Raw genomic sequence first — 27,805 nt, 5'->3', positions numbered from 1 at the left:
CTGCAGTTGAGCTGCTAAATAATAGGCCTGAAACAAAGGTTCAGACTACCCTGGTCCATTGGCAATCTTAATATCCAAAGAGCCACAAGTTTTGTGTAGTCCAAAAATAAGTTACCCAGTAAGGTATCCAACTCCTGAAAAAAGGTGCGGGTGGGACAATGGGGAGATTGGCAAAGTAGTATAGGAATCGGGGGTTCCAGAACCATTTTTGCAAGGGCTATCTGCCCAATAGTAGCCAAGGGGAGCAACTGTCAGAGCTGTCAGAGCTGTATCTGCCTTCTAATACCTGGCAATGCTGGTCAAATGTTACACTCATACAGATCCAGCAGTATGTGGTATATGCATATCCCCAGGTAGCAGAGTGCCTCTCCTTGCCAATGAAGGGGGATTTCCACAGATAAAAAGGTAGTGCTTGTTGGTCAGGATTAAGGGGATTTATGATGACTCCTCCCAATTCACACACATTCCCACTGCTGCCGCAAACTCCGTCAAGGTGTTTTGTAGTTGGGAGTGATCTAGTGTGATGTCACAAAGATATATCAGCATGTCGTCAGCATATTATGACACTGAGTGGGTCAAGGCTTCCAACATTATACACCAGTTGCAACCCTTTAACCTCAGCCGTGTGGCCAGGGGTTCCATCCTGAGAGCAAACAACAGAGGTGACAAAGTGTTCCCCAGTGGATCAGGAAGGATGCTGAGACAAAGCAACCCTATCAGACAAAGTCGGTTTATTGTATAATAGTCCAATGCAGGCTGCAGTCGCAGCCCACACCCAGGTTAGCAAGCACCTGAAAGAGGTAAGGCCATGTCAGAGTATTGATTGTTTTTTCCAGATCTAAAATTAGGCACGCTGCCTGTGGAAACTGTTCTTTGATGCTATCCTGACCATGGAATAGATGGTGAATATTTTATGATGTGCTGCTTCCTGAACTCATCCATTGTGATCTACATGAACAAGTTCAGGAAGGTTGCGGGCATAACAATTAAGTGGGTTCTTTGCATAGGGAGACAAACAGGGATTCACATAGTGAGGAAAGAGTTCCCCTGCCATCAGCGCAGCCTCATACAATGCAGCTAGATGGAGTGCAAGAAGCACTGAAAAGGTGCTGTAATATTCCAGAGGAAGGCATTCCAAGCCTGGCACCTTATTACAGGCTAGATCTCAGATTGCCTGGGCCGTGTCTTCTGTGGTTATTTTAGCATCTAGGGCATGGTTAGTAGCTGTGGGGATATAGGGCAGCTCAATCCTGTGTAAGAAACAGTAAGAGTGCCCCTACGGAGAGACAGACAGGGCACTGTATACCGTGGCATAGTAGTCATAAAATGATTGGAGAATATCCTCATGTGTGCAGGCTGTATGACCTGAGAGCATCATTATCTTGTTGATTGGTGAGACTGAGTAGTCCTGCAGAATCAGCCATGCCAATAAGCGGCAGGACATCTCGCCCTACATGTGGAGTTGTGCGCCTGGGTAGAAAAATTAAAGAGGCAAAGGCAATCCAAGAGCATTTCAAGTGGTTTCACTGTTGCCAACTGAGTAGTTAGCAAGGGGTTGCAGTTGGCTGTTCTCCCCAGTTTCACCAGCCGACGTTCCGCAGTTAAAGTCTCCCTCTCTAGCATTCTCGGAACACCTACTACCTGTTGAATACAGTTACCCTGGATCAACACCTTAAAAGCATCCCATTCAAGCATCCTGGCATATGCACTATTATGGCTGTCAGTGAGGTAGTGTTGAATGCGGGTGCCCTGCTCGTCGTGGAAGACAGGGGCTTTCAGAGTGTCACATGAGAGACCTTAGACAGGCATTGGTGGCCTTGGGGTCACTATAGGTCGATGAAGTGTGCATCATGGTCCGACACTATGCAACCTAAATAATCAGTGTGGTATCTGGGGTATGGGGGGGCTAAACAGAGAAACGGTCCAGGCACACATGGAGCTTGACGCACAATCGGCGCAAACCCTGCCCCATATTTATACTTTGACGTCCGACGCCGCGGGCGTCAAAGTTCCACCATGTGCGCCATTTTTTGGAAGGAGGAACCAGCCTTGCATTAATTATATGCAAGGTAGGCGTTCCCTTCCAAAAAATGACTTTAAGGCCTGTGCCCCATATTTATACTCTGACGTCATTTTGTCGCACAGGAGGGGGCAGGCCTCAAAAAACGACGCACAACCTGATGGGTGCCGTTTTTTAACGCCTGGGTCAGGGCAGGCGTTAAGGGACCTGTGGGCTCAGAAGGAGCCCAGAGGTGCCCTCCCATGCCCCCAGGGACACCCCCTGCCACCCTTGCCCACCCCAGGAGGACACCCAAGGATGGAGGGACCCATCCCAGGGAAGTTGAGGTAAGTTGGGGTAAGTATTTTTTTTCGTATTTTTTTTGTGGCATGGGGGGCCTGATTTGGGCCCCCCTACATGCCCCTATGCCCAATGACCATGCCCAGGGGACATAAGTCCCCTGGGCATGGCCCTTGGGCAAGGGGGCATGACTCCTGTCTTTGCTAAGACAGGAGTCATTCCCATGGGGGTTGTGCGTCAAAAAAAATGGCGCAAATCGGGTTGAGGCCTGAATTTTGCCTCAGACCTGACTTGACCCATTTTTTGACGCCCAACCTCCATTTTCCCATACGCCGGCGCTGCCTGGTGTGAGTCATATTTTTTGACGCACACCAGTCCGCAGCGCCGGCTAACGTCATTCCATAAATAAGGCGCCCGCATGGCGCGCTGGAATGGCGTTAGCCGGCGGTAAAATTTTTGACGCACAACTGCGTTGGCGCAGTTGTGCGTCAAAAAGTATAAATATGGGCCTTTGTGCACATAAAGTGAGAGGTGACTAAGCCACTACCATTGGAAGGTCAGCTCTTGGGCCTATGCTGTCAAGACGAAAAGGTAGGATGGCCTCCAGTTAACCAATCAGGATCATCCCAGATGGGGGGGACCGCAGTGGTTACTTGTAATACACCCTGCTGTGCATGTGCTAGGGGGTTGCTCACAAGTGACATCTATCTGCTTCTACCTGGAAGTGAAGGGTGCAGTCTGAGGAAGGAGTTGAGGTCTCACCAGACAATACATTACTACATTTAATTGAAGTGAGTATGCATTGAAATAGGAGACACCAATTGCAGTAGTTACAGAGGTGGTTATTCATAGGGTTGTCATTGGAGAGGAAAGTGATGCAGAATGCCCTGACGTCTTGGCTCTCCATTTCTGGCATTGTTTGGGGGGAGTTGAGATCTTGGCACAGCGGGGTGGAGCGTTCGTGCCAATAATACTTATCCGCCCAGCCCCAGGCATCTTTAGAATCAGTGAAGAAATGGAAAGTGCCAACAAATAGGATTTTAAGGTGCGCCGGGAATTGAAGTGAGTATTGGACTCCTAATTGTCAAAGGTGTTTCTTGACCTCTAGTAAGGAGGTTCATTGCCCCAGCACTGCAATAGTGTAGTCAGGGAGCAGCATGACCACTTCATCCTCTAATCGGAGAGGGCTGTGATGATGAGCTGCTCAGAGGTGAGTATCCCAATCCTCGAAAGTGAGCAGTTCTGCCAACATTTGGCATGTGGGCCAGCCAGAGTGGGCTGCCAGGCCGGGACTCGGTGAGCTCTCTCTAATGTGAAGAAGGGGGTGATGTCTGAACTAGGACTAAATGATTTAAACCAGGTTCCAGATAGGCAATTGGATCTGGCCTTTCACTCCTCCCTGCAGACCTAATATCTGCAAGTTGCTCTTCCGGGAGTGACTTTCAATATCTTCCCCCCTCTCCTCCAGGCAGCGGATTCCCTCCTGTAGGTCCCGGATAGAGCACTTGTGTCCATCACGATGGGTTGCAAATTGGCCACAGTTTTCTTCCTGTCTGCGAATCTGTCCAGTAGTTTACAATAGTCGTCTCAGAGGAAGATGAGCTCAGTATTCAGAGTACCAAGCCTCATCCCGACAGAGACACAGGAATGTTCAATTGCGGACATTACCTGTTCTAGCTTGTTGGATGAGGACAGTGCAGAGGGAGAACCTGCCTGTAGCAAATGAAGGATGGCAGACAGTGGAGCTGCACCAGTGGAGGAGGGGCCCTGGGTGGCTGACAGGAGTCTCCCAGTGTTGTGAGGTGGGCTACTGGGAAGGTGTAGATGGGGTAGTCTTGGTCAATCCTGCAAGTCTATAGAAGGTTTCCCCTGAATATGTGTGTCGGGCCAGTGAAAAACTCTTGAGTGACCCGGTAGAGTGGTGAACGCAAGGGTGGAAAGTTGCCATGTCTCTTCCACCTGATTTTGCTAGAAGAGTCAGGGTACTCCAACCTGGCAGAGTACCAGAAGATGGATCCAAGTGATGAGGAGAGACTGGGGGACACCGACACCTGGAGAGCCCCCCTAGTATGCCCTTACTTGAACACCAATAGAAGGGGGTCTCAGGCAATGGGCTCAGTGTACACAACTCCAACAGGTACCTCCAGAGTGTCCTTGGATGAGCAATGTTTTGTGTTCCCTCCCCACTCGCACAAACCCGAGCACCGATGTGGGGAGAGGAGGGAAGGGAGGAGAAAGGAAGAAGGTAGCTGCAGAATTTTCTCAAAAGACCCAGTGTACACATGTGCCAGCCTGAGTCATGCATCCTAAAACATAGAGCACTGTTGTTAAAGCACTATTGCCCAACTGCTATGAGCCCGTAGATCTAAATAAGGGAGTTACTCATGTGAGAGCACCAGTGGGAAGGGGGGTATAAGGCATTCCAGCCAGGCTCAAAAGGTTGAAGCAGGCCTCTGACTGAAGCAAAATCGTGGGGGGGTGGCGGGGAATACCTGCCTGTAGACACCCTGTTCTAAGTCTCAGCATCAGGCAGCGGAGCATCTGGAGGCAAAGTCCAATGCGCACCTCAACTGCTGTGATTGAAACAGCAGCAATAACCAGCAGGTGGGGCACTGGGGGGTTGATGCGAAGTAGTTGACGGCCCCCATCCACTGTCCATTGGAGGTTCTGGCCCCAACAGGATCCAATGAGAGTAGGGAGGGGGCAGGGCCACTGGGCTCAATGACCGCTGGAGGGTCCAGGCTGCACAGCTCCTTATATGGTTCAGGACTGGTGAATCCTCAGCTGTGCTTTCCAAGCGTGGTGTATGGGAGCCAGATTGTCTCCATCAGGGCACCAGTGCAAGTAAATAGATGGCACCGTCACAAAACAGAGCCCACTGCGGTCCAAAAAAGGAAGCCTGAGCTCAGATGCCAGATAATTATGGAGCTGGAGAGCAAAGCTTTAGAGGTTCACATCCACCATCTTGGCTGGTCTGGCTACGCCCTCTTTCTAGAGTACTACTTTGTGTACTCCAAAATGCCTTTGTGATTAGGTCCAGTAGTTTAAAATGATCAAATAGGTCCATAGGATGTAATTACCTGGGACTGAGGGAAACTGCTAAGACTTCATTTAGTATAGTCTTATCTTTCTTTTAAATCCTAAGCAAGCTGTTTTTTTAGTGAGTTGTCACTCCAAATTCTGACCAGTAGGACACTTTCTGATAGTGTATTATGGAACAGACCCCAGTAAAATGAAGGTGTGTTAGAAACTGGGCCTCTAATCATAATCCTAGTCAAGATAAGTCAGATACAAACCACAAATTAACCTGTCCTCACCCTCAGGTAGCTTAGCACAGAGCAGTGGGGCTTGACTTAAGAGGCAATGTGTAAAGTATTTATGCAATAATCAAGTTACAGTAACAGTGAAAACACCACAAAAAAACAGTTTAGAAAAATAGAGAATATTCATGTCAGTAAAACAAGACCAATAAGTAGAACTGAAGTTATGAGTTTAAAAAAAAATAAACTGCAAAGTATTGCTTTATAAAGTCAATAGCACTAAAAGGTTACCTGAGGTGGTGTTTTACCGGGGCAAATTTAAAGTTCAGGCTGATCGTGAATGAGGGCAGGCTCACCCACATCCTATAGCTGGCCAGTTCCGATCTAGTCAGTCAGGTAGATGAGTCAGTGTAGAGCCTCGTAGTCGGGTCCCACACCGGTGTTGAGATATATGCGATGTGTCGTTGTGGAGCCATGCAGCAATGTCCTCGGATTGTGGCTACGTCGTCATCAAACATCGCAGTCAGGTCCCGCATCATCAGCGAATCAGCAATGCGTCGGTGTCAGAGAGCACTGCGTCAGTCTTGAGAGGTGCAACGGCTCGAATGAGTCAATTCTAGCAGAGAAACATCTGTAAAATCTAAGGCCCAGCACTGGATTGGCACATCAGGCAAGGATAGAACTCACATATGGCAGAGTCCCGCAGCAGGAGCAGAGTTGCAGGCAGTCTTTGATGTCCCTAAGACTGCCAGAATAGAGAGCAAACCAGAAAGTCCTTGGAATCACTTGATTCTGTACAAGGTCTAGAGAGCAAAGTCCAGTTCTTCTCACTCCCAGGTAAGAGGCAGCAGGCCAACACAACAATGTAGGTGAGTGAGCAGAGTGGCAGTCACTCTTGGCAGCACAACAGTCCTTCTTCCTGGCAGAATGTCCTTCAGATCCAGAGTGTACTTGTTTACTGGGGTTTGGAATCCAGTACTTATAACCAGTTGAGCCTTTGAAGTGGGGGAGCACTCAAAGAGAAGCCTTTGAAGTGCACAAGGTCCCTGCACAAGGTCCTCTGACTCCAGACACTCTACAGGGGGTTATGCAGCTCTTCATGTGAGGACAAGCACAGCCATATTCAGGTTTAAATGTCAGCTCCTTCCTCGTATCTAGCCCAGGAAGGCCCATCGGCCTAGTGATGGCCCCAGCTCCCTTTGTGTGTGACTGTCTGGAGTAAATGCACAAAGCCCAAGTGTCACCCATCACAGACGAGTATTCAGAGACAGATAGAGGCATGGAATGGTTAAAGTAAGAAAATGCCAACTTTCTAAAAGTGGTATATTCAGACTTGCAATTTAAAATTCAACTTCTTCATAACTTGTGGTTTTAATTTGTGAGTCCAGAGACACCAAACTCCAAAATCTCTGTGTTGTCCCAATTAGAAATTACACTTAAAAGATGATAAAAGGCAATCCTATCATCATCATCGTCATCATTGTTAGCTTTATTTCGGTAAGACACAAATACCATAAAAGCGCATCACAAGAATCACAATTTTACAAAAATAGACTGTGGATAAAAGTCCTAAAATGTAAAACATTTTCCCTTTAAGATCATACAATATAAAATCGTGAAAAGATATAAAATGTTCCATAATAAATATCGTAAAACAAATATATTCCTAGTTAAAAACAATGGATAGAATAAAAATACAAAGCATTCCCATTATGGGCTCCTATTAAAGAGATGACTTTAACATTTTTGTTCTAACACACCAAGGGCCAGATGTACAAAAAAAGCAATTTGCGACTTGCAAATTGCGAGTCCCTGCGACTCGCAATTTGCAAGTCGCAAATTGCTATGCAGTACAGTGTCTGAGACACCGACTGCAACTCGCAATGGGGTCGCAATGACCCACCTCATGAATATTCATGAGGTGGGACGCAAATTGCGGCCCCATTGCGAGTATAGGCACTCGCTAACATGGAGGCCTGCTGACGTCAGCAGGCCTCCATGTTAGCGACCTGCCTTTTAAATAAAGCATTTTTTTTTTTTGAAGTGCAGCCCGTTTTCCTCACAGGAAAACGAGCTGCATTTAAAAAAAATCAGAAACCTTTAGTTTCGGATTTTTCAGGGCAGGGAGTGGTCCCTGGGACCACTCCCTGCCCTGAAAAATTAATATGGGGTCCAGTCACAAAGGGGAAGGGGTCCCATGGGGACCCCTTCCCGTTTGCGAGTGGGTTACCATCCACTTCAAGTGGATGGTAACTGCGACTCCATTTGCGACCGCGTACGCGGTCGCAAATGGAGTTGCATACCACTCCGACTCGCAAATAGGAAGGGAACACCCCTTCCTATTTGCGAGTCGCAAATGCATATTGCGAGTCGGTAACGACTCGCAATATGCATTTGTGCATTGCAAACCCACGTTTGCGAGTCGCAAACGGCGATTTTCGCCGTTTGCAACTCGCAAAAGGGTTGCTACATCTGGCCCCAAATTTCATCTAAATAGCTTGCTAAGGCAAATGCCACCATGCCCTCGGTATTAGACCTAAAAATTCTAAGGGCAGTAAAACAATTCTGGAAGCCCATGATTCTACAAAGAGGTTCAATCCATTTGATTTGTTGTTTATCATAAGCAGGACAATGGACTAGTACATGTGCGCTACATTCGGGAAGGCAGCAGCCCATCGGACAGAGATTGGCATAGGGATCATCTTTAAACCAAGTACAGGAGAAGGAACATAGTGGTAGCGAGCCTAGTCTGAATCTGATGTAAAGGGCGCGGGCTCGAGGGACTATAATCAGATCCAGATATGATTCAAACTCGTAGTGACATTTGACTGATATGAATTTGTCTGTCAAGCTACCTAAGGGGACCTCTGCTAGTTTTCCCAATTTTAGCCACCGCCAATATACATCCTTTACAACATGTGCCGCATTTTTGGGTAAATCATTAGGGACCATCCAGAAATGGGCCAACCCCAGTTTGGTCAGACTAGCCCTAACGTACTTGCACCAAGGGATTTTTTCTGTGTAGTTTTCGCTAATCAGAGCTTTCAGCCATGTCCTATATGGGCTAAGTGTGCCCAAGGACCATATTCTGATCCAGTATAATATTGGTTTCAGCGCTGCTATATGTGCAATAGAGTCTAGGTTCACGTCCATGCGGACAGGCAACGTAAGGGAACTAGTGGGTATTCTGAGGATAGACTTTATGAAAGAGTTTTCAGCAATCTCCAAATTCTTTAGGTTACCATGTCCCCATAGCTCCGCTCCATAAAGAGCATTCCCTCTTGCTTGTAGCTTGTATATTTCTATTGCTGGAGTGATTGCGAACCTTGGGGACCTATTTGCGAATCTCAGTACACCACCCAGGTTCTGCTTCAGTGACATATGTGCCCTCGTTATCTGGGCCTGCCATCTATGTGTGTCCTCCAGTCTAATCCCCAAGTACACAAATTCAGCAACTCTCTCCAGCTCTACCCCTTCCGTGATAATACTCTTTCTTACTTTATGTTTGTTATCACCAAAGATCATATACTTTGTTTTCGTAGAGTTAACTTCAAGGCCGTGGTCATTACATTAGGACGTACATTTTTGGAGTAAGTTTGTTAACCCAAAAGCAGTTTGAGATAACAGTAATGTATCGTCTGCAAAGAGCAGGCATGGTGTCTTCACCCCCCCTAGTTTGGGGGCATCATTATCACAAGCAAAGAGATAGGGAATACAAGCATTTATAAATATTAAAAAAAGGGTTAGGGCCAAAACACACCCTTGTCTCACTCCCCTTTTAATTGGTATCTCTCTTGTTACTTCCGCATTTGCTCCCCATCTGACTTTAGCAAAGGTCTTATTATACAGGCTTTTGATTGTGTTTAATAGCGTACATGGGAGTCCTACTCTATCCAATACCTCCCATAGCTTTTGGCGTGGAACCAAGTAAAATGCAGATCTAAGGTCCACAAAAGCTACAAATAGCTCTCCTCCTTCCAGGTCCACAGACTTCCATTTAATCATGAGGAATCTGAATATCTGGTCGATTGTGCTAATTCTTTCCCTAAAACCAGCTTGGAAGTCGCTCAAGATTTGTGATTCTTCCATCCATACCTTGGTTCTCATCAGAATCTGATGGCAGAATATTTTTTGGAGGTTATCCAAAAGTCTAATTGGCCTGTAATTTATTGGGTCAGAACTAGTTCCCTTTTTATAAATAGGTATAATGATAGCACCCCTCCAGGTGTGAGGATAATTTCCGGGGGCCAAGATTTGTTTACCTATGGGAACAATGGGCCTTGTAGTAGTGAAAAACAGCGCATAATATACTTCAAGTACATGTCCAACTTTTTAAATACAATGCACCCTGCCATTGGGGCTAACTAGGGCTTACCTTAAGGAAGGCTTATATGTAATAAAATGGAAGGTTTGGGCCTGGCAAGTGGGTGAACTTGCCAGGTCAAAATGGCAGTTTAAAACTGCACAAACACTTAAATGTGCAAACTGTGGATAATTCAATGTTTAAGCAGAGAACATTGCACTTTAGCACCGGTCAGCAGTGGTATAGTGCCCAGGGTCCTAAGGCCAATGAAAATCAATTCACAAAAAGTGGAAGGAAAAGGCAAAAAGTCTGGAGATGACACTGCAGAATGGGCCAAGACACCAAAACAAGGTGTTTTTCAAAGTCACAGAAAGGCAACAGAGATATTAGTAACCTGTGTCATGTATAGTGCTCAATACTGGGCTGCTTCTTTTTCTAAGTGCTCCAAATAAAAGATGCTATCATTATTGTAGGAGGCTGGCCTGGCCTGGCTTATAGTGGGTACCTGATGGTACTTACACCTTGTGCCAGGTCCAGTTATCCCTTATTAGGTAATTAGTAGTGTTCTAGCAGCTTAGGCTGATAGAGGTAGCTATAGCAGAGCAGCTTAGGCTGAACTAGGAGACATGCAAGGCTCCTACTATACCACTTATGTCATATAGCACTATATCACAAGAATCACAATACTCAGAGTTATTAAATATAAAGGTACTTTATTTAACTGAGATTGATCTGGAAAGCTATCTCATAATTGTATGTGCCCTAAGTTTTCCTACTATTGGTTACTTTAACCGTGAAGTATTTCCCATCTATGAATGGTTAGGGCCTACACACAGGCGAGGGCTAAAGGCAATCCCCGTTAAAATGGTGAAATACCTTCCTAATCCTTCTTGGCGTTTTGCTGTCTTATATTAAAGATGGCAAAGGATGGCCTTCCTGGTGGCAGTGTCTCTACAGGCTTCCTAAGTGGGAACACCATTTAGATAGTATGGACAATTTATTTAGGGTGGTTGCCCATTACCATTTTTTGCACAATACCCAAAGCATTCTTTCAGGTTTTGTGGCCCGAGTGATGTTTGAGGGAATACAGCATGAAAGGCAACTAGAAATGCACTCCCTCTTTAGGGTGACATTTGAAATGGTCCCATATTGTGGTTGGAAATTCCATCATTCCACAGAGACGTGGTGGAGGGTCTGACAGTGATTTCCCCTAAGGTGGTTTCCACCCTTTGCTACAGAAGCCACGTTGTGAGACAATCCCTCTCCGGTGTTGGAGTCATCTTTGATTATGAAGGGCATTCTTCCACAAGTGTGGTGGGTGCGGGGGCCCTGCTAGATTAGTGGACTGAAAGACTGTCATTGCAAATCTAAATACGGCCGGAAATGATATAATAACAAAACAGGTGGTCTCCTACCCGAAACAGATGTTTGACGGTACAGACACAGCAGCAGCAGGGGGATGAGTCCTGGCAGGCAGGGAAGTGCCATCATTCTGAGAAAAGGACAACAAATCCCACAGGTTACTCTGAGAGATAACAGTGAGGAACAAATCAATACAATGACTGAAACAACGACACTTCTCACTAATGTTTCTGCGTAGAAAACTGCAATATGTGCTAAGAGTTGTCATGCTTATGTTTGTCCACAGGATACAGATGTGAATTATTAAATTTACAATAAAAGTTAATTATTTCATTGAATTTAGACAAATAAAATGAAACAAAATGTGACGTTACTATATGCCACTTCTTAACAATTTAACAAAATGAATGGAGAAATAATTTCCTACAATTATTCAGAACAGAATATTCTTATGCCTATTAGACAGCACCCCAATAATCTAATAACTACACTTCTACTCTTTTGCATGAACAGGTGTCACTTCACTGTCACTCCTTATCATTAACGATGGTCTAAAATGTGTATTGATTATTACACTGGCTACAGTGCATCAGTAACAACAAGTGCAAGGGATGGGTCCTCTCCAATGGGCCTAAGTACAACTCTCTAGCCATGCTTTTCATTTTACTCACTAGCTGAATCCAGGCACCTTCATCTTTATCAAGCAAAATCCTCTAATTACATTTTTTATTTTTTATTGTGCATATTTCACTTGCTCGGTATAAATATTCTCTTCAGTTCCTTAAATATCAGTAATAGGTCCAACAAGCCAATGTTTGTTACATCGATCTCTTCACAAGGCTGCATAGTACTCTCAATGCCTAGACTCATAACCATTTCCATCGCTCCATGCAGCAAGGCATTCACAGCATATAAATGGGAATGATAACCTACTTATGTCAGTATCAAATTAGTGAGACCAAGACTGTAACTTTAATATTGTGAGTTTCTCCTTTATTATAAACACGTCTTGACCTTCCCCCACAGAGCAACACTGAAACATGTATATTTTAATAAACAAAATAAACTTCAGAAAAAGATACACAGTTATCTTTAAAAGGTCACCAACACTGCAACGCTTTTACAAGTTAAAACATACTGTATGTGTTAAGTATTCTAGGATAGATTCCAATTGGTTTGTCCTTCACCTGCACTTGGTGCAAACACACATATATGTTTATCAGTGGATCGTATCAAACACAGCCCTCCTTGGCTCTCTGGCTACAACGCAGTAAAAGTAAGTACTTGTTAAACACCTATAATTGCAAAATTGTGCCAAACACCAGGCAGTATTCCCTCCAGTAAACAGCTTTGGGGATTCGCCCATTTTCAAGCATCAAAAGTGAACGTTAGTCAAATCACCTTAAGCTACAATAAATCTCCATGTTTTAAAAATCTGACCTACGGGATGCCTTGGGAATAATACATGATGACTTACTAAATGTATAATATGAATGAAACAGTAAAGAGATGCTGGAGACTGAAGCCAGGTGCACTGCATGCAAGTGCACATCTGGGATGGAGATGTGGACAAGGGTTTTCAGAGGTCCTAATCAGTTATCATTATCATTTGACATGCACATAATCAGGGGCCATCATCTCCAAGTGCACTGCGTTTGTGTACTCTCCTGATGCAGAATATCATGAATTCAAAAACAACATCTCCCAAGATGTACTGTGTCGAATTCCTAGAAACAATGGTTCTGGGTTTTCTGCATGCAAATACTTCGAGGGCAAAGATGAAGCAGCAATCAGTCCAAAACCTTTTGGGGTAGCCCTACCTTAGAACTTAGAACACAGGGCCTCTCATATTTGATTATTGGTAGTGTTTGTAGCTAGAGAGAGTTATTAAAAGAAATTCCAAAAGTTTATCCTTCAGTTTCGTATGAGCAGTGTTGAGTTGTTGCAGAAGTGCCTTGTGCTTTGTCGAGACAATTCCAGCAATTCCTACACCATTTTCCAAAGACACCAGATTCTCGAGCCTCAGGTTAAACCCACTCAATGATTAAGTGTTTCTCCTTTATGTGAAACTGCAAGAAGCAAAGCCCTCTTCTGCCACCTTTGCTGGCAGGGCACTACCTTCCAGAGGATTAATAAAAGCAGCTCCCTTTACTTCTTTATTGTTTTGGCTTACTGGTTTGCCAGGTTTGGAGGTTTAATCGTACTTTATGGTACTGTAGTTAGCCGTCTCTGCTGGTTGCTAGTTATGTTCTGCCAGATCGTAGTTAGTGGGTGCTGAATTTGAAATGTGATGCATGCATTGATTGCGGCCTACTTAGCTAGATCAACTGTTGGACAATGAACTCCTATTCTATAAGTAATGTAAAATGCCTATGCGTGTGTCACAACTTACCATAACTGTGTGCATTTTAAAAACTATGGGCCTGATTATGAGTTTGGCGGTCTTGTCACTATTGTCACAGCAGAGTTGGAGGCCCTGTCAGCCGAATTACGATGTTGGTGGTTTGCTGAACTAGATCCCGCCTCAGTCCCGTGGACACTGCCAGTGATTGACGATGGCTGGGGAAAAGCAGCTGTCAGACGCGTATAGAAAGGATACTGCCATTCACATTATGATGTGCTTTTCCGTCAAGCCAACTGTGGTGTGGAGACCGGCTGCTTATAGGTGGCAGAATCAAAGGAAATGGGGTGCTAGCTCCCCCATTTCCTTCTTTTCCCTTCAGTCACCAGCGTGGATACCTTCGACCTGGGCGCCCCTCCACAGCAGCAACTTCACCCAAAAAAAAAAAAATCAATACAGGAATGACCTTTCGCATTTTTATGCCATTGCCTGGACTGGACATTTATGCCCTAGTCTCCAGCAATGGAGTGGTAGATGTCCAAAATATTTTTACACGTGTCATGCATATGTGTACATTTTGGTCAAAATATACACACCTGTATTGACACAAATGTAAAAATATACTGTGTATTGCTGACAGCGTACCCCACCGGTACACCGCCATCAGGAAGACTGCCGCAGGGCCAGCGGTAACACAATATGGCGGGCAGGATACCGTTGACACAGCGGTCATTTTGGGACTGCCGCCTTGGCAGTATGGCGGTACGACTGCCAAACTCGTGATCAGGCCCTATGTATATTTTTACAGGGAAGCAGCAGTCCCCAGAGCAAGCCACCAGTCTATTTTCACGGCCAAATCCTTTTCTCTCAGCTACGTACAATCCTCCACCCTTTCATCCTCGTATGTCAATACTAATGCCACCATGTTGAGTTTCTTATTATTGCAAGTTGTCCTTGTTAAACCTGTGGGCAAATCTGCTCTAATTTCCTTGTGTTGTTTCAGTCTGTTTCACCCACTCCGCTTCAGAGGCTGCACCCTGAATGCAGTAATTTAAATTATGTTATTTCTTATAGAGAGTACATTAGGAATGTTTAATTATGATTCATCTAATTCAGCACTAAAGTTTGTTACCTATAAATATAACTCTCCATCAGGGGTATCTTCATTCGCTGGACTAATCAATCTACAATTTAGTGAGTTTATAAAGATGTATAAAATAAAAAATATAAATAATAAAAAGGAATACCTTTACAAACAATGTGGTTATTTGCATACCTATGAGTTATTCTGAAAAGCTGGATAGTTTTTTCTATTCAGTGGCTTGAGAAACCCTACCCCACGTTCCCTGCGATTCGCTGGGATCAGAAAAGTAAACAATGATAAACATCTTCAATCATTAACAAGCGCTTCCCAGCAGAGGCCGCACAGACCAGTAGGTGCTACCCCAAGGTCAGAAGTCCTACAGCACACACTCCACATTACCGTTCAGCATGAGATATTAACGAGCAGCACCTCTGTGAGGAATCTGGGAAAGGTGACATTAAATAAATAAGGGTAGGTTTAAAGGCACAGTTTATCCCTCCAGAGCATCCGTTTCCTCATAAGAATCCGCACATTTACCATTTGGGGAACACTGAGAATGGTGTTCATGAAGTAGCACATTACATTTCACTAAATACTCCAAAGCTGGTAAGATAGCTCAGTGGGTTAATGCATTAATGGTAGAAATCCTTGTGCAAGTTGAAAGGCACAGGTTCAAATCATGTCAAGTCTTCGAACACTTTCATCTTTGCAAAGTATATAAAAGGAGTACCATTAGCTTGGGTAATAATTGACTTGTGTTACCTGTACCTAAAGACATCACACAATTAGCAATACATGCTATGTAAGCATACTGGTTAATATTACCATTATAATTGTGAAAATGTTGATAGTGGTTCATATTGTCATTATAATTGTGACAGTGTAACATATTGGTTCATATAAATATGAGCTTTGTCTAAATGTGGAAAGAAGTGTGAGTAGACAGCATACCCATATCATTAAGAGAACCCCTTCAGCTGAAAAGGCTACATTAAACCCTTCTAGTTACTGCTATTCAAGGGTCTAATTACTGTGATACAGGGTAAGGTTTGACCTAAGCATAGATGCATAGTGAATACAACAATAGAAACTGGTGCTGCAACCAGAGGAAACGTCTCATGCATCTCTTTTCCTGCGGAACCTGCATGTATTTTTCTGTCGGACCTTTGATCTATTATCCTCCTACACCACTCATTAAACTGCACCTGCATCTCTTAATCTCTGCATTTATCATTATATTGCAAAAGCATCTCTAATTTTGATGCATCCATTACTTTTTCCACTGCAGCTGTGCCCCTATGTCTGCTGCACCTTTTGCCGTCCTCTAACATCTCTCATACTGCCACACCTACAGCCCCTATCCTCTGCACTTCTTTCACTGCACCTGTTTTATCTCTGTTTCCACTGCACCAGTTTATTGTGTTCTGCTGCACATTTGCCATTCTCTAACACCTCCCATACTTCTGCACCTGCAGCTCCCATCCTCTGCACCTCTTTTACTGCACCTGCTTGCTCTGCTGCACCTTTTGCCATTCTCTCAGACCCCCTATACTGCTGCACTTTCATCTCCTATCGTCTGCACCTCTCTTGAGCTGCACCTGCTGCATCTCTGTCTTTGCCCCTCGCATCCTCATCATCTGAATCTCTCATTGTGCTGCACCTACTGATATTCTGATATTCTGATACTGATATTCTTCTGCAACTGCACTGTATGTCATTTTCCTTTTGCTGCTCATCATGGTGCATTTCTTATCAACAAGCTCTTTGACTCCCTCACACGTCCATACAAATGTTGACTCAACAGCACATTCACCCAGCCACATATCCATACACCCACACTCACAAACTTGTCAACCTATGAGCTTTCTTTAATATGGCCAGACCTATTAACTTTGCCAGAGCTTTTTATGTCTTTTTTCATGATCCTTTTGCATGCACAGGGACCCCATTCATGACTGTGTATAGAGCTTCGATGCCACATACACACTTTTCCCCCTTCCTGTCATCTCTGCCTAAATTCACCCTTTGTTTTCTATCATAGCCTTCGATCATGTACGGTGCTAGACTGCCTTTATACTAGGTTCAATCAAACACAACACACTTACAAACAAAGCCACCTCTCATCCCAGAACCCACACCCCGCCCTCAACCATGTAGGGTGCTCCACTGCCTCATGGCTAAGGTCAACAATTGATCACTACTTTCATCACCCTGATTTTTTAGGTTTCACCTAGGCAGCACATGTGCTGCCTCTTCGAGGCATGCTGTTTCTACTCTTTGGGCTTAGAGCACGCCCACCACTTTTCATTTGTTCCTTTGTGAGCCCTTCGAAAATTCTTGCTTTTCTGTGGTGAATCATTATATTTGTCCCTCCATTTGGTGTGTTGCTCACGCCTATGGCAACTGGCCCTATTACTTGTAGGCTTTCACTTCTGGCCATTTGTGTTAGTTTTGGTGCACTATTCTTTCTTTTACCTCAGGCTCAGCCTCATGGAGCAGCAGTGAAGTCCAGGTCCAACTTCAGCTCTCGCTACTTTTAACTATAAATTCCTCCTACCTGTGCGTGTCAATGGAGGTAGGGTGTTATCACTTCATCTATTTTCAGATTCCACGCATATTGGACACCTTTTCTAGCACGTAATGACATTTCCAAGAACTTTTAGGCATTTTATGGTGGCACACTCATCGCCAGTGCCTTAGCATTTGGCCCCTGAAGCAACACAGAAGTTACGATTTTGCATGTTTCCTTTAAGGACTATCCCCTCAAAAATGCGGCATTTTTAAAAAGCCATACCAAAGGCGCTGATTAAATTAACAGATTTTTCAGTGCCCATGGGAAAATGATTCTAGCAGACAGTATCTACGCCCTGCACCTACCCCTTCTATGCATTCCTAATCCCCCCTTGTGCTTACACTACACACTGCCTTGTTAGCCATCAAGCACCTTGGGGACAGTGTTCTTGGCGTCCTTGCACAAACAAGGGTGTAATTGAGGCAATCTGTGGAGGCTGCCTGCAGGCCTGGGCTCTATTTCTGCAAAGGCAGCCTCAATTTATTCCACAATGCACACTTATCAGGATCACAGGCTATTCTGTGTGTTGCATAAACATCAGCAAACAGATGCAAAGGGCCTGGCCTAAACAGTACAAAATATTCAGTTTTCTACCTCCTTTATCAAAACTAATGATACAATAACCACTTGTAGGAAATACAAGTTTACATGTCAAATTCAATTGAGTGTCCGAATTATAATTTTAATTTGGATAACCATTCTCACACAAATTACAGTTTTCACTCAGTTAATTAAAATGTCTTCTCTGCACTACACACATTGTTAAATTGCTATCTGCAGGGTTTGGCCCTCCATTTTCATTGTGGCAGATTGCTGAGATAGCTGTCTGTCTTGTGTTTACTCTTTAGAGGGATCCTATATGTATGCCCAGAGGTGTGATTCTCGCCCTTTTCTTTGATAATTAAATAGCAGAGTCCTTAGACCATGGTAAAGTTCAAAGAAGCCTTCCTGCAGCATGTGAGGCACCAAATAATCATCTGTTTATTTTTAACATTTCTGGAGCCTGTTACATGGGAACATGTGGCACACCTCTAAACACAAGCTTAGAATAGGCCCATGTCATTTAGATCATATAACGCACCTATACTCACAGGGCACCAATTTATAGATAGGTGGAAGTTAGCTCTGGCGAGCCAAGAGCAGAACTTTAAACACAACATGAGCTTGTCAGTACAGGGCTAACCCACCTTTTGAGTGTGCTTTCAACAGCAATACCTTACTGTATGAAGTTGATTAGATTAAGGGTCTCTTCTATTTGTCGATTCAGTAGTGAATATAGAAAATAATTTTCAAGGTGCTGTACAATAAACATTTTATTATACATTGAGTTAGTTATTTCTGTTATGTTAGGCTTGCTCAAACATTTTGTCAACATTCAATGTTATGAAATGGTGTAAGCCACAGCCCCCAGACTATGGACCAAAGTAGAGACTCACCTATTCAGACAGAAACTTCCAATACAGAGAGAAGTGCATGCTAATGAAAGCATGTGATTTTTAAAAATAATAGTTTTTTATTCTACAGAGTGCTTCGTATCTTACCAAAGGTTAAATGTGTTGCATAGATTCCTAGATCCAGTAGATGAATATATTTAACATGCTTGCATTTTTTATCCGATTTTTCATCAACGCACAGCTCTGCAAAAACATTGAGGATATCAACATCCTGGACATCTTCCAATCAGGCTTCAGAAGCAACCACAGCATGGAGACCGCCCTTCTTGCCACCACAGATGATATCCACTCACTCCTCGACTGCGGCCAAATAGCAGCACTCATCCTACTGGACCTTTTGGCTGCCTTCGACACGGTCTCCCATCACACCCTCTGCTCCAGACTTCTCACAGCTGTCATCTGCGGCAAGGCCCTACAGTGTATATGCTCCTTCCTGACTGGCAGAACACAGAGAGTCAGACTGTTGGAACCTACATAGATCAGCTATGGAGTGCCCCAGGGCTCCTCCTTGAGCCCCACACTCTTCAACATCTACATAGCCCCACTCACGTCCATCGTCAGAACATCATCTCCTATGCCAATGACACCCACCTGATCATCTCACTGACCGAAAACCCTACAACCGCCAAGAAGAACTTGCACAATGGGATGGAAACCGTCGCTGCCTGGATGAAGGAGAGCTGCCTCAAGCTCAACTCAGTCAAGACTGAGATCCTCATCCTGGGACCCTCCGCATCAGCCTGGGACGACTCCTGGTGACCTGCTACATTCGGCACCCCCCCTCACCCACCCCAACAAACCACACATGCAACCTCGGCTTCATCCTGGATTCATCTCCCACCATGACCCACCAGGTCAACTCTGTTGCATCCTCCTGTTTCCACACACGCTGACTTCTCCAGAAGATTTTCGAATAGATCCCAAACGACTGCTGCAAGACATTAACCCAAGCCGTGGTCCGCAGTAGGCTCAAATATCGCAATGCCCTTTATGCCGGCACCACCCAGAAAAATTTGGAGGAACTACAGCACATCTAGAACGCCTCGGCCAGACTCATCCTGAACATCCCCCACCGCGAACACATCACCAGACAACTGAGAGACCTCCACTGGCTCCACGTTGAGAAAAGGATCAACTTCAAACTCCTCGTCCACGCATACAAGGCTCTCCATGACCTAGGACACCCCTACCTCGACCACCGCATCACCTTCTACTGCCCCGCCAGACCTCTCTGCTCCATTCAACAGGCACTAGCCATTGTACCCCATATACAGAAGACCTTGGCTGGAGGAAGATCCTACGTCTACCTTCGGGTAAAGAGCTGGAACACCTTGCTTCTTCACCTCAGGCAGTCACCATCGCTACCTGAATTCAGGAAGGACCTTAAGACCAGCCTCAACTACTGAAGCATAGAGGACTGACTCCCCTCAGCGCCTTGAAACCTTTACAGGTGAGTAGTGCACACTACAAATTTCTGATTAAAATTTCTGATTGATTGTGTTTTTTAAATTCAGTAATTGTGCTGGTGTTGGTAAGACACTATTATCAATGTAAAACTCATTTCAGAATAGTCCTGCTGGAGGCAGTGTATTACCATATGACCAGTTTGGCAAATCATGCTATTACTATGAAAAGGGGCAGTGTCCAAAATGTTATCACATGATATGGAGAAAGGGCCAAGTTGTCGACTCTGCGCCAATGACGTCACACAACTGTTTACAGTACAGGCATCCACTGTACATCTGTAACTTGTAAATGGGAGTGCACAGGCGTGTAGTGCAAATGTTTTGTAAGCAGGTCATAATGTTGATAATTCTTGCTTCCATAATTTGTTTTTCTGTCAGTAAATCAGTAAAATCCTCCCTTCTGTGTTCTCAAAATGTGATTGACTTGTATATGCTTTATAATTATCCTGTTTTTATGGATACAGCTTTTTGAGATTTGAGTTTTCCTTTCCTGAAGGTTGGTGATGGATACAATAAGCTGCAACTAATACTGCCACTTTCACTTCACCCAAAATCATCTTCCTCCAGGCACTTGAAAAATGTAAAGCGTTTTAAACCAAAGACATACGTGGTCAGGGAAACTGAGGGATCACTGGGCTCTGCATCCAGTTTTCCCCAGTTTGCTGGAATTTGTGTTTCATAGCAAGAGGGCTCCAGGTCTCCTTGTGGCAGTGTGTCATCCCCTCCAGCACATTGCCAGCCTCGTAGATGCTGATAATTAGACAATAAAGCAGCAACAGACAAGCACTCAAAGCCAGATAAAAACAACTCCTCCCCCCAGCATCCCTTCTCATGGATTGGTTTTATTTACTTCAAGGGACAAGCACAGTGGTGCTTTGTACAGTGCTTAATTTGTGCTTGTTGCTTCTGGTGCTGAGTACCAGCACTTTTGTTTGAGGGCCAGGGCTTATTCTTCTGCCTCAAGCATTTGCTGCGAGCAAAAGACACCTATGGAAAAGACAGAGGAAGGGAAAAACGAGAAAGCGTCACAAAGGGAGAAAGTAGAAAGCTGCTAGAGTTAGATGAAGGGGCAGGGAGTGGCTTTATATGGATTGAAGAGGCCCGCTCCGGTGCCTCTTTTCGTCAGCGTGCAGTTACTGGAGGCAGGGGAGTTGGCCCTCAGAGTGCGGTGTCGAGTGTGGGCCGGGTGGGGGCGCGGCCGGATGGTGCGCATGCGCCTACATTTAAGCGCACGTCTAGAAGAGGCAAGCGGCAAGCTGCATCCGCTTTAGAAAATAATGCGGATCGGTCGGAGCCTGTATTTAAGGAAAGGCCGTTAGGTGGGGCGCGCAACATAGTGGTGCCCTCCAATGTTGCTGACCCAGTTAGAGTTGATTTGGAGGAATGGCCATTAGGAGGAGCGCTTAAGATGGCGGCGCCCTCCGATTTTCTTCAGGATACAGTGGTAATTGACTCGGAGGGTGAAGGGGATGAACAGATGGCCCAAGTGAGTGAGGTTTGTGGGTGGGGGGGCTTCCAGCTAGTTTTTTCTTTTCTAGTGATGGCAGGATGATTCCTTGGGTGCCAAGAGCTGTTAGTCCTATGCTTCGTGAAGTGCAGGAATGGGAAGTTGATAACCAGGCAGTCTTTAAAGCTGGGGAACAGGTAGAATTTGTTGATAGTAATGGTGTAGTGCTCAGGGGCACTATTTGTGGCGAAGCTAGTGGTGATGGTAGGGCAGGTGTGGCGCAAGTTAGGCTTGATTTTTGGCAGCCAGGTCAGGGTGCGTACCAGTCTGGGTGTGACAGTCCTCATGTTTTGGGCGGCATGAGGATTATATGGCGAATCAGCGGTTTGGGCAGCCGGCTGGTGTTAGGCGTTTGCCGATGAGGGTTGATGCACCCTTAGGACACCGGGCTGAAGGGAGGGCGAAACCCGGATCGGTTTGCCTGACATCGAGGGACGCAGCTGTTCAGGGAAGTGGAGGCAAGAATGCTGGTCCTGGGACTGCTGGCCGTCGATCTACTAGCCAGGACGCTGGTTTGCATTTGGAGCATGTCGAGGAGGAGCTCTTGGATTATGAGGAGGAAGAGGAAGTACATGAAGTGGCGGTACAGGCGGGTGCTCCAGTGGAGACGCCTAAAGTGAACAAGAGGGCGGTCCAGGGCGATCGTCTGGTGGGACGTCATCAGGAGTTGGTGGCTGGAAACCTGTTTAGAGGTGAGGATTATGGGCAGGAACAAATGAGGGTTGGGGGCTGTAATGTGGGGCTGGGTGTTGCAGGACAGAGTTCGGGTAAGGTGATGGGTAGTCAGGCGGTGGTGGGCCATGGGGAGGGAAATGTTGATGTTGCCATTCAGGTGGGTATTGGGACGGAGTTTGTGGCAGGTAAGTCAGAGGTGTCTCAGGGCGGTGTTTCAGACGTGGTGGCAGGTAAGTCAGAGGTGGCTCAGGTAAGTACTGGGCAGGTTGCGACTGGTGCTGCGTCGGGCGATGGATCCGGGGGTGGGATTAAATCTAACAAGTTGCCTTACATTGGAGTGTCAATGCCTTTGGGGGCGCATCTCACTCAGAGTTTAAAAGAGAAGATATGGAGAGGTGAATTTATTGATGTTTTTAAGTTGTTGCACAGGGAGGTGCAGGAAAAGGAGGGTTCAAAGGAGGAGGAATGGGAATTAGCTCGTAGACCTAGAGTTCCAACGACGATTGAGAATTGGACTTCGGCTTTTTTGATTTACGCCAGTGTGTACTGTGAACGTTATCCGGATAGTTGTGTGGCTCTATTTAAGTATATGGATATTGTGCTGCAAACTCAGATGGATTATGGTGGATTTGGCTGGTTTAGATATGATGAGGCGTTTAGAGCACGGAAGGCCATTTATTCAGACAAAGTGTGGGGTGAAATCGATAATGAGCTTTGGATGCAATGGCAAGGAATGCGCCTACAACACATACAGCGAGCGATTACCTGTGCAGTACAAGCCCTTTCAGGGGCGTCCCACCCAATTTGGGGTGGGTTTTGCACAACGAGGGCAGTTCCCGCACAACGGGGCATGTTGGTCGTTCAATAGCGGAGTGTGCGCCAGACAACAGTGTAAGTTTCGTCACAATTGCTCCAACTGTGGAGGCAGGCACCCTGCATATCAATGCCTTGGAGGGCTCCATTGTGGTTGGCAAGGGGCGCAGGGCAGAGGAGTTGAGAGGGGAAAGGGACATATACAGCAGTTGGCAGGTAAAGGGCCCTACGCCTATTAAGTTGGATGTTGTGGGTTATTGGTTGCAGTTTTACCCCTGTTTGGATGAAGCTAAGATAATGTTGAGGGGTTTTATGGAAGGTTTTAAATTGTGTTACCAGGGTCCGAATTTGACGAAGATGGGCTAATAATCTGAGGTCAGCAAGGGAGTGTCCAGAGGTGGTGAGGTCTAAGCTGCGGAAAGAACTGGATTTAGGCAGAATTGTGGGCCCTTTCTATTGTTGGCCTTTGCCTAGCTTGAATATTTCCCCTTTGGGGGTGGTCCCCAAGAAGCAACAAGGAGAGTTTCGCCTCATTCATCACCTGTCTTAGCCAGCTGGAGCTTCCATAAATGATTTCATTGCTCCGGAGGATTCGGTAGTGCATTACTCTTCGGTGGACCAAGCTATATCATTGGTGCGAAGGTGTGGTCATGGTGCTGAAATGGCAAAATCCGACATCCAGTCAGCTTTTAGGCTTTTGCCAGTACATGCAGTTTGATGATGCCATTTACGTCAATAGGATGTTGCCAATGGGTTGTTCTGTGTCCTGCTCTTTGTTCGAGATGTTTAGTACATTTTTGCAGTGTTTTTTTTAGTTTCAGTGCGGGTTCAAGTTTGTCACGCATTATCTGAATGATTTCTTACTGGTTGGAAGACCTCATTTGGGAGAGTGTGGTAGGGCCTTAAATTTTGGGGGTATTGAATTGGATTCTGTAAAAATGGAGGTGCTGTTACCACAAGAAAAGGGGCAGCAGTTGGTTTCCATGTTGGAGTAGGTGGTGCTAAAACCAAAATTGGAATCGCGACGGGCTCAGAGTTTACTGGGTCATTTGAATTTTGCTTGTAAGATGGTGAGAGTTGGCAGAGCTTTTTGCAGAAGACTGGTTTTGCAATGCGAGGAGCCGTGTTGCCGCATCATCATGTTCGGCTTCGGGCAAGAGTCAAGGAGGATTTGAGGATGTGGATTGGTATTCTTCAGGAGTTTAATGGCGTTACCATGTTGGTCGAGTAGTCTGATTGGGTTTGGCAAATTCAATTTTTTTTGGATGCATCCGGAGCTCATGGGTTTGGTCTTTTTTGGGACGGACACTGGGTGGCGGAGAGTTGGCCATTTTGGATTTTTTTCCGCTAGTTGTTGCGTTGTCCATTTGGGGACCCACGTTTGCTAATAGGAATGTTGTTTTCAATGTGGACAATCAGTCTGTAGTTAATCTATTGAACTTGCAGAGAGCAAAGGATGAGAAAGTTCTGAGGCTTTTGAGAGTGTTTCTGTTGAATGTTTGAAATTTAATATAATGTTCAAGGCTAGATATGTTCCGGGAATTAATAATGACATTCCTGATGCACTATCTCGTTTCCATTGGCAGAGATTTCGTGGGCTGGCACTGGGAGCGGATGCTGAGAAGACAGCAGTCCCCGGGGAGTTGTGGGAGATAGGAGAGTGAGGATGTTGGAGCTGGTTCAGCAGTCCATAGCTCCGTCTACGAGGAGGAGTTAGGTTCAGGCCTGGTTGGAGTTTCTGAATTCAGGTGCTGTTAAAAGGGAGGGTGGGGTGGAAGGGTATGGAAGAAGGCGAGAGGATGCAGTTCATTTTATCATGCAGCAGATTGAGATGGGTCTGTCTGCTGTTATGATATCGGGTAAGTTGTCGGGTGTTTCATTCTATGGTAAGTACTTTTGGGGATATGACCTGGTAGAAGGGGAAATTTGTAGGAGGATCCTTTCAGAGTGGGCAAGGGCGGGGGGTGCTAGAGTTGACCACCGGCACCCTATAACATCACAGCTTTTGCAGGCATTGCTGGTGGTTTTGCAAGAGGTTTGTTTTTCAATTAGGTAGGTGAGATTGATGTCACTTTGCATGTCTTGGCTCTTTCATGGAGCCTTCAGGGTTTCTGAGTTGCTGGGAGTCAAGGTAAAAGATGGTATATCACGCTCAGATGTGCAGGTAAGAAATGGTGATATTTTTATATGGCTGCGGTCATCTAAGATGCATCAGTTGGGAAGGGGTCAAGGAGTGGTTTTGAGAAGCAAAGGCAATCGGGATTGCCCCTTGGGCTTTGGGTTTCCTTTTCAAGATGTTTGCCGGAAGCGTTCAGGTTTGAACTTGTTCACCAAGACGGTTCTGTTTTAAGAGCTCAACAATTGCTAGCAGTTTAAAAGAGGGCAGTTGGATGATTAGGGTTAAATCCACAATGTTATGGGACTCATTCTTTTAGGACTGGTGCAGCTACAGAGGCGAAACGGATGGGTAAATCAGATAGAGCGATTATGGATATGGGGAGGTGGAGGTCGTAATGTTTTCAGCGTTATGTCAGATTGTATAAATAATTATTCGGTCGCCTTGTTTATTTGGTTTCTTGAGTTTGATGGTTAATGTGTGTTTTTATACACACCTTTTCTCTCTTCCATCCTTCTCCCCCCCTTCTCCCCCCTACTTTCCATTACCGTTTTCATCCATTTTTGATGTTCTTTTGTAGGTTGTGTTGGGGCCCCGGACAGACCCTGTTCAGTGTGGATAGCGGGACATTCGTTCATTCGTTGGGCAGAGAAGCAAGCTTCGTCAAGGCATTTTGGAAGACCACTGGGTTTGGATGGGGCCAGAATTAAGATTAGTTGGGTGGGTAAGAGCGGCATGCGGTGGGGGGAGTTGCTGTATGTTCTTTCCAGAAGGCTTGAGCAGGGAGTTTGTCCAGATCTATTAGTCATTCATCTAGGTGAGAATGATTTAGTGCCATTATCTGGTATTGGGCTCTTGAAAGTTATGAAGATGGATTTGGTGGGGATTGAGCAACGCTGAGCGGGAACACATGTGGTGTGGACTGGTTTGGTGCCAAGGAGGGTCTGAAGAGGAGCACATTCTTTTACAGGGATTAAGAAGCAGCGCAAGAAGGTTAACAGGGAAATGCAGAGTTTCTGTCAGGTGCAGGGTTTTTCTGTTTTGCAGCATGAGAATATAGGGGGTCATTCTGACCGTGGCGGTCTTGGACCTCCAGGGCAAGAATGACGGAAGCACCGCCAACAGGCTGGCGGTGCTTCATCTCCCATTCTGACCGCGGCGGTAAAGCAGCGGTCGCACCGCCGGGGCCGGCGGTCTCCCGCCGATTTTCCCTCGGCGGTGATAATCCGCCAGGGCAGCGCTGCCCTGGGGATTATGACCCCCTTACCGCCAGCCTGTTTCTGGCGGTTTACACCGCCAGGAAGAGGCTGGCGGTAAGGGGTGTCATGGGGCCCCTGGGGGCCACTGCACAGCCCATGCCACTGGCATGGGCAGTGCAGGGGCCCCCTAACAGGGCCCCGGCCTGCTTTTCATTGTCTGCATGGCAGACAGTGAAAAGCGCGACGGGTGCAACTGCACCCGTCGCACGGCCGCAACACCGCCGGCTCCATTAGGAGCCGGCTCCTGTGTTGCGGCCTCATTCCCGCTGGGCCGGCGGGAATGTTGGAATGGGGGCTGCGGTATTGCAGCCGCGTGGCGGCCACATGGCGGTTCCCGCCTGGCGGGCGGCAGTAGCCGCCCGCCAAGGTTGCAATCACCCCCATAGTTTGTTCGGATGTTGACTTGTTTAGGCAGGATGGGGTCCATCTGTCTTTTATGGGTAATGAGCATTACTTGTTGAACCTTCGGATTATGATTGCTGATTTGCTGGGTGAGAAACTTTGGGATCGTTAGCTACAGATCTTTTGGGTGGGGCAGGAAAACGCCTGGTGGGTTTTCCTGTGTGGCAAGGGATTTTCACACAAAGGCTTTGGAGGGGAAGGGGATGGATGCAAAAAGATGAGAGAGCAGGGAGTTTTCACAAGGAACACAAGGGAGGAAAGGCAAGGGTAACTACAGAAGGTGGACAGAAGGACAGATGGGTAATGGATTGGTCGGGTCAAGGTGGGGATGGGACAAGGGGTATTGGTGAGGGGTAAGTTTAGAGGGTGGGGGAGAGTTTAGGAGGACATATTGTATTAGTGAGGATCTTGTAGTTTTGTGAGGCTTAATGCCAAGGTTAATGTATTATGCCAGACCTGTACTATTAAAGCAACCTTTTACCCCTTAAGATGAGAGTTGTGGTTTTTACACTGTTTTGCCTGATGGGGCCTTGGGGGGAGCAAAGGGCTTGCCAGGTCTTCCCCCGGGCTTATCGGGCGATAGTGGGAGAGTCTACAGCAGGCATCGGGATTGGTGGAATTCCCAGATAGGGCGGGTGATCAAGGATGGGGCATATAAGGTAGGGGCAGGGATTGGGTGGCCTCTTTGGCCGTTTGTCACACCCAGGAGGCGGTACTGTTTTTTGGGCCCACCCGCGCTCCCATAGGAATTATAATAGGTTGATTGTCAGGATGTGCAGGATTTTTTCAGCGGTTGGGTAGCTAGGCAATGTAGGCAGTTGATGTGGGTTGTGTCACTTCTTTTGTGCAGCTTAGGGCTTAAATATGCTCTAATAGGACAGGTCTGTGGGTT

At 46.0% G+C, this 27,805-nt stretch overlaps 2 protein-coding genes across 2 annotated transcripts in view; one reads left to right on the top strand and one right to left on the bottom strand.

Moving 5' to 3' along the window:
• LOC138299193 (butyrophilin subfamily 3 member A1-like) overlaps nucleotides 1-27,805 on the bottom strand; it is a 798,776-nt gene that overhangs the window by 737,158 nt on the left and 33,813 nt on the right. Inside the window, exon 2 of the mRNA XM_069237291.1 lies at nucleotides 11,278-11,354. Within this exon, the coding sequence (XP_069093392.1) occupies nucleotides 11,278-11,353 (76 nt within the window). The 5' untranslated portion in view covers nucleotide 11,354. The remainder of the gene's footprint in view (nucleotides 1-11,277; nucleotides 11,355-27,805) is intronic.
• Nucleotides 21,511-27,805, top strand: part of LOC138299194 (E3 ubiquitin-protein ligase TRIM39-like) — a 261,551-nt gene continuing 255,256 nt past the window's right edge. Inside the window, exon 1 of the mRNA XM_069237292.1 lies at nucleotides 21,511-22,340. Within this exon, the coding sequence (XP_069093393.1) occupies nucleotides 21,959-22,340 (382 nt within the window). The 5' untranslated portion in view covers nucleotides 21,511-21,958. The remainder of the gene's footprint in view (nucleotides 22,341-27,805) is intronic.

Source organism: Pleurodeles waltl, chromosome 6, assembly GCF_031143425.1.
Source record: "Pleurodeles waltl isolate 20211129_DDA chromosome 6, aPleWal1.hap1.20221129, whole genome shotgun sequence".
Taxonomy (NCBI): Eukaryota; Metazoa; Chordata; class Amphibia; order Caudata; family Salamandridae; genus Pleurodeles; species Pleurodeles waltl.
This window is presented reverse-complemented; position numbering and strand designations above follow the sequence as displayed.